This window comes from Stegastes partitus, unplaced genomic scaffold, assembly GCF_000690725.1.
Source record: "Stegastes partitus isolate 25-593 unplaced genomic scaffold, Stegastes_partitus-1.0.2 Scaffold89, whole genome shotgun sequence".
Taxonomy (NCBI): domain Eukaryota; kingdom Metazoa; phylum Chordata; class Actinopteri; family Pomacentridae; genus Stegastes; species Stegastes partitus.
Window position 1 is genome coordinate 336247 of NW_007577820.1, and position 12185 is coordinate 348431.

The 12185-nt window shown below is 40.8% G+C and overlaps 1 protein-coding gene across 3 annotated transcripts in view; it reads right to left on the reverse strand.

Annotated features, from left to right (window-relative positions):
* Positions 1–10254, reverse strand: part of snx6 (sorting nexin 6) — a 12692-nt gene extending 2438 nt beyond the window's left edge. The window contains exons 1-13 of one of the 3 annotated variants that reach the window (XM_008277108.1): positions 10232–10254; positions 10012–10062; positions 7081–7185; positions 5966–6076; positions 5742–5863; positions 5529–5652; positions 3998–4093; positions 3811–3916; positions 2835–2910; positions 2678–2717; positions 2013–2099; positions 1769–1928; positions 736–821 (exon numbers count right to left, since the gene is read on the reverse strand). In XM_008277108.1, the coding sequence (XP_008275330.1) occupies positions 736–821; positions 1769–1928; positions 2013–2099; positions 2678–2717; positions 2835–2910; positions 3811–3916; positions 3998–4093; positions 5529–5652; positions 5742–5863; positions 5966–6076; positions 7081–7185; positions 10012–10062; positions 10232–10237 (1170 nt within the window). In that variant the 5' untranslated portion in view covers positions 10238–10254. Of the gene's footprint in view, positions 1–293; positions 822–1768; positions 1929–2012; positions 2100–2677; positions 2718–2834; positions 2911–3810; positions 3917–3997; positions 4094–5528; positions 5653–5741; positions 5864–5965; positions 6077–7080; positions 7186–10011; positions 10063–10231 lie in introns of those variants that run through there. The other 2 variants (XM_008277106.1, XM_008277107.1) reach the window with 2 other exon arrangements.
* Positions 10255–12185: the final 1931 nt, after the last annotated feature.

Here is a 12185-nt window from a genome sequence, read left to right on the forward strand (position 1 = left end):
AGACACAGGTGATGGATATACAGGTGAGAGAGGGCGGAGTCAGAGACACAGGTGATGTATATACAGGTGAAAGAGGGCGGAGTCAGAGACACAAGTGATGAATTCACAAGTGAGAGAGGGCAGAGTCAGAGACACAGGTGATGCATATGATTTAAGATATTTTCAGGTGATTAAAAAAGTTATGGCTTTATATTTACATACATTTGTTTTGTTTCTTTGTATTAAGAAGTCGTTAAATATCTATAGTGTGGGGAGCGTTTGTTTTTCCAGTGTTGGTAACATCTGTGAAAAACTGACCGAAAGTTTATGACATTTTTGAAAAATAAATAATCAAAAAAGCGTCTCTTTCTCTGGTTTCCTTCGTTCTAAATGAGTCGTGCTGACAGAAGACATCTCTGAGTTCTCTATCCATCTTCATGTAGTTCTGGTTCCACAGAGCTGCAGGACTTTATGTTGAAACATGAACCTCAATGAAGGAACATGATGATTATGAATTAATCAACTCTGGCTTCTTTATCAAACACCAAAAACCTGATTTAGACGAAGTTAAATCATGCAGAGACATGATGACGCTACAGCTGCTTTTCCTGCTGCTGTTTGAGAAACAACATGTCGATCAGACAGCCTGGAGGTAATCGAGGCTGAAAAGGTTTGTCCTGACTCTGATCTTCTAATCTGACTGTAACATGACCTAAGAGGATTTTCTCTGAGCAGCTCAACAGTGGAGGTTCCTACCTTGGCGTGTTTCAGCTCCAGCTCTGCCAGCTCCACCAGGTTCTTCCTGAACGCTGCCACTCGTCTCGTCTTGAAGTCTATGAGTTCTGTGTTCAGAGGAGAACCCACAGTTAGATATAAACATAAGAAGCCCATCCATCATACAGGCCCAGCAGTTTAACAGAAATGAAACGTATTCATGCCTCTTCAAAGATTTCCCCTTTCATTGCTTTGCAATGTGGAATCATGCTCAATTTAACTTGGCTTTTTTTACAAGAATTAGCAAAAAAAAAAAGAACTCTTTCATGTTAATGTGAAAACAGATTTCCAATGGAAGAAACTGTTGTCTGTTCTTCACCAGTCAAAGCTTTATGGGAGACAAAGAGAAAGACTCTGTTGGAAAAAGCTCAGATTAAATCTGGACTAGAGTTTACCAGAAGACATGTGGAGACTTTGAAGTCACCTGGAAGAAGGTTCTCTGGTCTGAGGAGACCAAAACGGAGCTTTTTATCCATCAGACTAGATGTTATATTTTGCAGACACCCAACTCTGCACATCATCACAAAAACAAAATTCCCACTGTAAAGTACGGTGGTGGCAGCATCATGATGTAAAGCAGGTTGGTGGCCAGACCTCAGTCTAACTGAGAATTAGTGTCTGGACTTGAAAAGTTCTGTTCACTCATGATCCCTGTGGAACCTGACACAGTCTGAACAGTTTCATCAGAATGAGGTGAAACTGCATCCAGATATTCAGGCTGATGGAGGATCAATCAACAGGATCAATGATGGAGCTGCTACAAAGGTTAATACTTGTACAGTCACTTATTTTACGTTTTGTATTTGCAAATAATTGACATTATTTTGTAGAAATCTGTTTTCATTGTGACATGAAGAGTCGATTTTTTTGTAAATTCTTGTCAAAACAAACGGACCACGACTCAATGTTGAAAAGCAGTAAAGAGGAAACCTTCCAGAGGGGCGAACACTTTCTATAGTCTATAATTTCCTGATACTGCTCCACTCAAACATCGGGGACCTAATCAAACACTGACCCTGCTTGGCCGACTCGGAGATCTTCTCGAACTTGTGGCAGCAGAGCTGCTGGCTGGTCTCGGCCTGCAGGACGTCTCTGTTTTTGGCTCGAGCTTTGTCCAGAGCCTTGTTGGCGTTCTCGTAGTCGACCAGAGCCCGACTCCTCCGGTACAGCAGGTCCTGAGAGGTGAAGCATCACACAGTTAATACTTAACGGAACCAGTTGATTCGCTCCAGACCTTAACGGGTGTTTAGGTGTCAGACCTTTGCAGCCTGCGACTCTCTCAGGTAATATTTCAGCAGATCGGCCAACTTCAGGTCTTCATCTGCTGCGACTCGAGCTTCAATTTTCTGTGAAACAACAAAAGAGCATCAGCAGAGTGTGAAGAAAACAACTACACAAAGAGGACTGCAGGCCAGAGGTCTGAGTTCTACCAAAGAGAACCCTGGTGGACCCAAGTCTTCGATTTGTGTCTCTCTCTGCTCTGTTTGTGTCTTTGTTACCGTTTTGGCTCTGCACTGGGTTTACATTTGCTTGTGTTAATTTTGCATCTTTTTTGGGTCATTTCACGTGTGTTAGTTCATCTTGCACGTATTTTTTTAACTGTTTTGTGGCTCTTTGCAGCCATTTTGCATCCACTGTCAATCTGTTTGCGTGTCTAGGAGGTAGTTTTATCTCTCTTTGCGCTGAAATAGTATCTGTTTGTGTTCACTTTGCGTCTCTTCCTGGTTTGTTGAGAGTCTTTGTCACTGTTCAAAGTAGTGAAAACGTGGGGGTGTTTACAGGTGGTTTGTTCCTTCTGCCACTAAAAATAACGGATTAATCCTGGAAGGCTGCTGATGTAGAACTTTTCTCAGAGCATGATGAGAGCAGATGGATCCTCCAGAACACCTGCAGAACTCAGAGCTCGATCTGAAGACGTACGTACCCTCGTCTTCTCAAACAGCTCCGACACTTTGAGGAAGAACCTTGAACAGAAGACAAACGAGACATTTTGTTGAATTTCAATCGCACTACATTTATGCACAAAAAAAAACAAAACAGGAAACATTCAGAGGAGTTTTAGGAAACGCATTTGTCCGTACTTGCAGAGGTCTGTGGAGTCCTGCGTTCCTAATGTGTACAGAGACGACGCGATTCTGTTGATGTCGTCAGCAGCGTCTAAACAAACACAACAACAGATATAAACATGAAACAGCGATTACAGCGTCTGGAGCAGGTATTTTACACTCTAAACCCACTGGTGGGAGTAGCCACGTTGCTAATGCTACCAGCAGGATCTTCCTAAGTGGCATTGATGGTTTTGTGTTGCTGAAAGCTGCGAGGCTACGAGGAAATTATTTGGTTTCTGACACAACGGCGCCGACAGTAATCCCTCCTTTACTCTTTCTAAAGGTGCGTCTTTTTTATTTCTTTGAATTTAAACGTTTTACATTTAATTGCACTATGAAACCCTCTGACATGCTTGTGTGTATGAAATGTGCTACACAAATACACTTTCTTTGCCTTAAATCCTATTTTGGAGAGATGTATGCTTTCATAATGTTAAACAGTTATAGGTAACCTGTATCTAAGGTGCTGTGAATGAACACAAATTAACTTTAACATGTTCATATAAGGACTTGTTTCCAAACAGTAAACTATGAGCTGGAGAACTTGTAAAAGCATCTTTCCTATTCATCCAAGTGAAAACCGTTCTTCTCTCCAGCAGCAGTGCAACGTTTCACTGTTTTCTGAGACAAAAGTGCAAATAAAAAACTACAAACTTTTTTTTTTTTAAAAGCAGCTCAACTTCTGTTTTTCTAAACTTTTCTCACTGAAACGCAGGTAACAGAAATACTACGTCACATTTTAATGAAGATTGAGGTTTCTTCGTTAATCAGGTGTTGTTTTGAATTAAAACTGGACCGTTCTGGTCTGAGCAGCTCAAGTGTCGGTTTCCTGACTTTTATCCCACAAACAGAACATTTCCCATCATGCACCTGGATCATGCAGCTTCCATTAGATACTTCCTGCCTGGAAAACATCCTTCAAAATTAAAACCTGTGTGTTTCCTCTTACTTTTGTGCGAGCGGATCATTCTGTCGGACTTGGCCGAGGCGTCTTTGACTCTGTTGTGATATTCTAACAGGAACGTCTTCTCATGCTCGAAGAAATCGTCCACGTCCTGAAACACACACAGAAGGTTGGTGAGGATACGAGACGATGAATCTCATCTGGAAGCTCTGAACTCGGGGCTTTTCGTCACCTTGACTCCGGCCACCAGGACGCCATCGGCCGACTTCACCACATTCTTGAAGAAGTCTTCCAGTTTCTCCTTCTTGTTCTTCCCTCGTACGCTTAGCTGGAAGGTCACAGATCAAACGTTACAACACGGACCCAACAGGAAGCAGGTTCACAACCACAAGCTCTCATTGCTTCATTCTGGCTCAACCGTCAGAGACCATAACATCGTCTGTCACCACTCAGACGATTCTCTGCGGCGCCACAGATTCACCAGTTCAGTCAGCAGGTTGTGTGTTTGCAGGTAACCGCTGTTTGTGTTTGAAGTGTTAATAAACCGACACTAGAGCAAACTCCTGCTCCTCAGTGTTTAATGGACGTCCAGCTCTTGAGTCAACAGCTGATGTTTGCACAGTTTGCAGGTTCGGGTTCAGGAAGCAGCAGCAGAGCGAGACGTCTCAGAGGCTGCGTTCATCGGAGCAGCAAATCAGACGCAACGAAATGTGTGACGTTCAGGAGCACAATTATGTTGTTTCTGATGTGGCTGCAGCAGATGGAGGTCGGACTCCAGGAGAGGAGGCATTTGGGACAAATCTGGTCTATTGTGCTGAATTTAAACACTGTCTGCAGAAGTTTTACAGAGTGAAGAGCATCTACTGAGTCCTTTGTTGGAACATGAAACATAAATTCTAAGTAGGGACACAACCGTCATGCAACGTATTTAGTAAACCAGAGATGTGAACCGTGCAGCAAACTGTCTCCTTATTAAAACACAGACAAAAGCACTAAAGGTCTCGTGTGATTCAATCAGATTCTGTTTCATCATTCTGGACAAGTTTTGAGTTGTTTGGGCTCAAAGTCTGAATCACTGTGGAGACGTTTCAGTCATTCTAGACAAATTTCAAGTAGTTTTGAACAATTTTCCTCATTTTTGAACACACTTTTGATTTATTTTGATCATTTTTAGTCATTTTGGATACGTTTTGAGTTGTTCTGAATTGAGGTCTACATCACTGTGGATGAGTTTTAAATAATTTTGAGTTAATTTAGGCAAAATTAACTAATTTTTGACATTTTTTGAATAACTCTGTACAACCTTTAAGACATTTTGGACAAATTTCAAGTAATTTCTAACATTTTTATGTCATTTTGGACAAACTCAATGTCGTCTTGGATGTTCTTTGTGAGTTTGGACATTTTTTTTTAAATAATTCTGTACAAGTTTCAAGATATTCTGAGTAACTTTGGATATTTTTGGGGGGTGATTTTGGACAGTTTTTGAGTCATTTTGGACATTTATTTTACCTGAGGTGCTACCTTTTGGTTTCTTCTTCCCCTTAGTCTTTTACACGGCAGGTTTTTGTGCATATAAAAGGTCTGCCAATTTGAATATGAGTCACTTTCGGCATTTTAGGTTATTCAGACTGCCTTTAATCACTCTGGGCAAGTTTCGACTCGTTTTGGACGTTCAGTTGTAGTTTTCGATCACGGTGTTTGATCCGGTGGATATTTTCCTGCGTTTCTTCAGCCCTGGTGTTTTCTGCGCCGATACTTACGTCCTGGTTGTACTCCAGGAAGACGTGGAAGTTGAGGTCCTTCCTGAGGACGGGATGAGCGGCGACGCGACACAGAAACACCTCGTGCATGGCGACGGTCTTCTTAAAGATGGCCAGGTACTCTCTGTGGACGACACACAGCCACTCAGGTGTCTGTTTGTTTGTTTGTTTGTTTGTTTGTTAGCCTGTTTGTTTGTGTGGTTGTGGACTCACGCCTCCAGCTCCTGCTTCATCTTGGTGAACTCCTCCTTGGTCATGGATCCCTCCCCCTCCCCCAGCTTCTGGAGCTTCTCTCTGGACGCATCAAAGTCTGGTCTGGGAGGAGCCGGAGGGATCTAAACAACAACAACAACAAACAGTCACACACTGAAGCTCCGTGGATTATTAAACAGTCCTGTGGTTTCTCTGCACTCCGGTCGGTGCGTTGGTGCTCTTACGATGTATCCTGCGTATTCTTCGTTTTCGACGAACGAGTCGTGCAGCCAGATGAACTCTTCATGCTGTCGGACCACCGAGAACTCGTTCTGCTTGAAGTTTGGGAGCGTGCTCTGTGGAGGCAGAAAGAACATCATGATCCATTTATAAATGTAAAAACTTACTGGGAGGAGAACCACGATCATCTGCTTCCTTCACGGAGTTGAGCAGCTCAAAGCTCTTCAAGGTTGAGTGTGAGTCAATCTGGACGATTCGAAAGATGTTTTCATAATTCTAGACACATTTCTAATTATTTTGGACAAAGTTCAAGTAATTAGGGATTTTTTTCTCATTTTTAATAAGCTTTCATTTTTTTCTGGACAAATGTGAACTACTTCTGGACAAATCTTTCAAATCAGAGTTGTTCAGGGGAAAAACAAGTAGAACTCATCGAGACACGAGAAACACTTTCATTGGTTTTGGTTCCTCTTTTCCTTCTTCGGTCTGTCTGCAAACCTGAGTCTGACTCTTTCTGGACAAATTTTAAGTAATTTTGCACAATTTATAAATAATGTGAGACTAGTTTTAAGGTTTTTAGATATGATTTGGATCATTTTAGACAGATTTTACACCACTTTGGGCTGATTTTGCCATTTTAGGCAGATTTTGAATCATTCCTGACAAGCTTTGAATCAATTTGTACAAAAATCAAGTTGGTTTTTTTTTTTTATATTTCTTCATCTTGTTGGACGTATTTTAGGTCACTTTGGTTATTTTTTGAGTCACTTTAGCTCCGTCTGGCTGCCTGAACAACAAGTATTCTCTCAGTTTGCAGTATGTCACATGTACTCAGGTGTAATCTACCACCAGCGTTTCTCTGGTGCCTCCGTTCCTCACTGCTGTTGTAAATACTCACATTTTTATATCCATTATTAACTACTGTCACTGTTTTTTTATTATATACACCTACAGGCTCTACAAACGTCTTGTTTTTATCTGGCACAGTTTGTTAATTTATAGTTGCTCTTTGCACTGAATGGGACTGCACCCAATTTCATTGTACTTTTTTTGGTATAATGACATTAAAGGATTCTGATTCTGAACTCAGTTGGGTTCCGGTCCTGGTTCCGAGCCTCACCTTGGTGTGGACGGTGAACTTGACCTTGTCTCTCTCGCTGAGGGCGTCAGAGATGTCGACCTGCAGCGTGGCGTCCGTCTGCAGATCCACGTTCACCGCCCGCGGCTGCAGCAGAACAACACACAACACACATTCCACAATGCACCGGTGCATGCAGCGATCAGCGCACACGGACCGACACCGACACGTCCGCGTGCATCATTGTCAGACGTGTTGCAAAAATCACATGTTAAACACAGCAAATAGGAAGGTTTCAGTCCAGAGAAGCTTCAGGTCTTCAGCTCTTTCTGTTAATTATTCATCAGAGTGGAAAAAAAGCTGCAAACGTCAGTCTGACTGATCGGGTTGGTTTCTGTGTGCAACATCAGAAACATGAAACACACGAGCCTGACCTGATTTACATTCATCCAGGTAAACAAAATAAAAGAAATACAACCTGAAGATCAATCTGGAACGATTTTGCTCATTCATTGATCATTTTGAGTGATTTTTCGTTTTAGCTTCTCGGATGTGAATCTTCATCACAGTAAACTGGAACTGTTTAGGTTTTCCAGTGTTTGGAAGTAATATTTACATTATTCCTGGAGTACAAGTCATCAGTAACCAGCTGCAGGTCAGAGAGCAACAAACCAAACCGAGGTGGACATCCAGTTTACTGTCAGAGGAGAAAAGAAACCAGAAAATATTCACATTTAAGAAGCTGAAATCACAGAATTTAGACGATTATTAAAAGACGACGCCAACCAAGTTACTGATTCCAGAACAGTGGCTGATTAACTTCAGAGTTATTTGTTCTACATCTGCTTCCATCAGTCTAACATGTGCTCACTGGGTACCCATTTATTTTTACTTTTATTTGCTATTGTATATTTAGTTTTATATTTTATGTGTGCCTTCAGCGTCGGGTGTCTTGCCGGGTTGTCTGTGTGTTTTTTGTTTTTAAATGTAGCTGCTGTAACAAGTAATTTCCTGTAAAAGGATCAATAAAGGAACCATCCTAACAACACAAAATATTGTCGCCTTGTGACATTTTCTAATTTTATTTTAAAAAAAAAAATTAAAAAAGACAAAAATAATTAATTATGTTTGATTGAAAGCAGCAGAACAACCAGCAGCGGAGCTTCACGTAAATAATTAACTCTTAAAGACGCATTATTTGTCCTTTAAGTCGCCTCAGTTTAGGAGTTAATGTCTTAAAACGAAGACAAAAGTTCTGCAGAATCCTCACATGAGACGGTAATTCTTAAAATTATTTACAAGCTTCTTTGAAAATAAATGTCAAACCTTGAATATTTACATTTCAGAAGAACAGTTTAAATTAGTGTCTTCTTAAAAAACTATTCTCATGGATTGAGAGATCAGAAAACTAGTTAGTGATTCATTTAATGTTTATCTGGGTCGACTAAACAACTACAAGCCACTGCAACATTACAGAAATTACATTTAAAAGGTTCATGAGGATGTTTTTTAATTGTTTTTCTAAAGTTCTTCAGTTCATTGTGACAGATGTTCTTCCTGTACACGATCACTGTGTTTTAACATCAGTAGCTTTTGGCTCTAATCTCTGGTCGGCTGCTGCCAGAGCGACTCTTTGAATCAACGGCGGCTGCAGCAGAGTCCAGCTGTGTTCAGAGTCAAAGATGTCTAAAGTGTGTGAGAGCTTTAAATGATCCCAGAACCAGAATGTGGATAGTTTGATGTCAGACCACAGCAGGTTTCCATCGAGTGGCTTCTTTCCTGCTCTCTGTGCTCATTAACTGCATTTTAATATCAGCTGGACTCACAATAAATCTGCTCTCATCTCCAGAAGGTTCTGTTGTCAGACAGCAGGATGGAACTCACTCAGACACGTTAACTAGCAGTCGCCTCAATAAACGACTGGTTTTTATCACGTTGTCTGACTAAATAGACATGAGGTAAAGACAACGGCTGCACCAAGAGTTCAGCTGCATTACAGAGAATTTAAAACTGCTACTAAAGTCAGAGAACAACCACAGAAATGAGTTAACTGAGCTGTAAAACATCCACCGTGTCCCTGCTGACAAACCTGTTAAAGGTTTTAGCAAAACCTCTCTGACTTTCATAACATTAAGTCTTCTTTCTGGTTTATTTCTATCATGTTGGCAGTTTAACGCCACAGTTTCACACTCAAATATGTGACTCTGTGTTTGGTTCGTAGCTGCTTTATATCAAAACATAGAGCTGGTCAGAGTTAAATAAACCTAAAGTATATGACCTTTTTGCTTCATTGAAGGAAAATGAATGGCTTAGATTAAGTGATTCATCCGTAAAACAGTCGACAGATTGACTGACAGTAAAACAGCTGTTAGTGGTCAAACCCTGAGGAGACCCAGACAGCTGCTGTGGTTCCCAGTTAAACCAGTAACAGTCAGCAGGGAGGTCTCACTCTGAGCTGGTTTCCTCTGAACTTTCCTCTGGACTGAAAGTGATTAACCAATAAACATCCCAGTGTGTGTGTGTGTGTGTGTGTGTGTGTGTGTGTGTGTGTCATGTGACAGCTCAAACAGCTCATTAGCAGCACGTTAATGATGTGAAACAGCAGCACCGCGGCTAGTTAGCTGCTAGCTCAGCCTCTGTTGGCCCCGTTAGCTCCCAGTTAGCCGGTGGAGCTAACGGCCCCGCGGCTGTACCGGCACCAGGGTCCGGTTCCAGTCCCGGAGAACCAGTCCGACCACAGCTGACAGGCTAACTGCCCGCTAGCACCAAGCTAACGTTAGCAGGGACGGCTAATAAGGCTGGAAAAACACAAGCTAATGCTAACTAGCGGCTAACTAGCTGCTTTAGCTGGACCGAACCGCGAGCAGAACCCAGACAGACACACAGACAGACAGGTGAGCGGGCGGACAGGTGGACGGACACACAGGTGAGCGGACAGGTGAACAGGTAAACAGGCAGACGGAGAGCACTCACTCCCCGGTCCTCCTCGGAGAGGAAGTCGGGTCCGTCGTCCAGCCCTTCCTGCTGCGGAGACAGAGACACACGGAGCCGTTAGTTCACCGACACAGCGGCCGGAACACAACAACAACGCCGTCAACAACAACAGCACCACCGGCTGAGCGGCACCGGGCCCCGCGGGCCGACACCAAACCGAGAAACGACACAAAACCAGAGGGAGAGAAGAGAGACCCACCATCATGGCTGCAACGGGTGGAGGAGGAGTGACGTCAGCGCGACCGGGCGGACTCTATGACGTCACGCTCAGAAGGAAAATAAACAAAAACAAATAGAAAAATCACCGCCGAAACGAAAACAAACAAAAACACATAAACAAACAAACAAAAACAAAAAAAATCACCTTTCACAAAAACGTACACAAAAAACAGGAAGTAAAATAAAAAACAGTCAGACTGAGTCACATTCAAAATAAAATCCAATCAAACAAACCGTAAATAAAAATAAACCACAGTAAGCTCCAGTAAAATAATGTTCAACACAAAATAATATACATCACAGTAATTTAAAACAAAATCACGTTTAAAATAAAAAATGTAAAATAAAATCTGAACAAAATAAATAATCACAGAAATCTACAATAAAATCACTTTCAAAACAAAAATGAATTAAAAGAACTAACAAAATCAAACTATAGTACAATCTAAGTAAAATAAATACAAATAAAGAAAAAATTCTGATTAAAACAAATACAAACTAAAATCTGAGTAAAACAAACAAAAATCACATTAAAATAAATGAACAACAAACCAACTGCAAGAAAGTAGTTGAATTTTTTTTTAAAGCTAAACAGAAATAAAATCTGTTCAAAAACACAAACAGATATTTTAATAATAAATTTAAAAATGTCGTAAAATCTGATAAATAAACAAAAGAACAGAAATAAAATCAGTTAAGAGCCTTTTTGGTCCTTCATTCCGGCACAAATGAAACTATTTTGAGGCGACTAAATGTTTAGTGACGTGTTCGACGCTCATATTTAAAACTGTGGTTCTCTTATTTAGTATTTATCGATGAAATGCCTCAAATTGCAGCTGATGTGATGAACCTGTCAGTCATTCAGACTTTATTTAATTCAGTTTTGTATTGATTATTGTGCTTTATAGATGTGCTTTACTGATGCTGGTGAAACTGTAAAAGTTGAAACAAATTTCCTTCGTCCAAACCTCCAAAGATATGAAATAATTGTTTAAATAACAACTTCAGTTCAGAACTTTAGAACCAGTTCTGTGTTTCTGAACATTCAGGTCTTTATTTTAGTCACTAAAATAAAAAATAAATATTGATATAAAACGTGATCAAACAATTTTCCCCATAAAACTTTAAAATAAAATTAAAAGAAAAAATGTTTTACTCCAAGTGATGATGAGTTTTTAACCTACATTTAAAAAAAATACAAATGCAACCTACAAATACAATTTCTTGAATCCATTTTCTGTATTTTATTGTATATTTTAAAAACAATGTAATTAATAATTTAATGTAAAATCTTCACATTGTGTGTTTTTGGTACAGGTGATGGAATCTGCCTGCAGTTCAGCGCAGTGACCAGCAGGAGACGACAGAGTTCTGCGATCAGCTGACCGCCTCAGAGGGGTTCTGGGTAACGGAGTCTGCAGGGTTCTGATGAGTGTAGTTTAAACAGTCACGTCTGCAACATGTTTTGTGTTGATTCTTCTTCTGTCGTTGAGTTGAGCTGCTGCAGCATCTGTTCAGCTTCTAACCTCCAATAAAACTTTTCTCACATCGTTTGTAGTTTTCAAATATTTGTCACGTAATCGCACCAAACTGAACGTCAACATGATGATGTAATGAAGTCGTGTTCTTCTTCCTACAGGTGAGAACTTTAATGTTCTAAAACACTCGTCCACATCTGAACCTTTTCTCAAAACGAAACGTGGATCCGCTGAATAAGACTCGTCATAAATCAAAGCTTCGGTGGATTTAACGTGTTTCAGAACCAACCAGGTTCTCATGACTTCACTGTGTTTCTAACGGGGTTCTACTGAGATCAGATCACTTCCAACAGGGTTCTGATGAGGCTACATCGGTTCTAACGAGGGTCTGTTGAGTTGGTTTGGGCTGTACTGGAGGTTCTATTAAAGTCACACTGGTTCTAACGAGGTTCTATT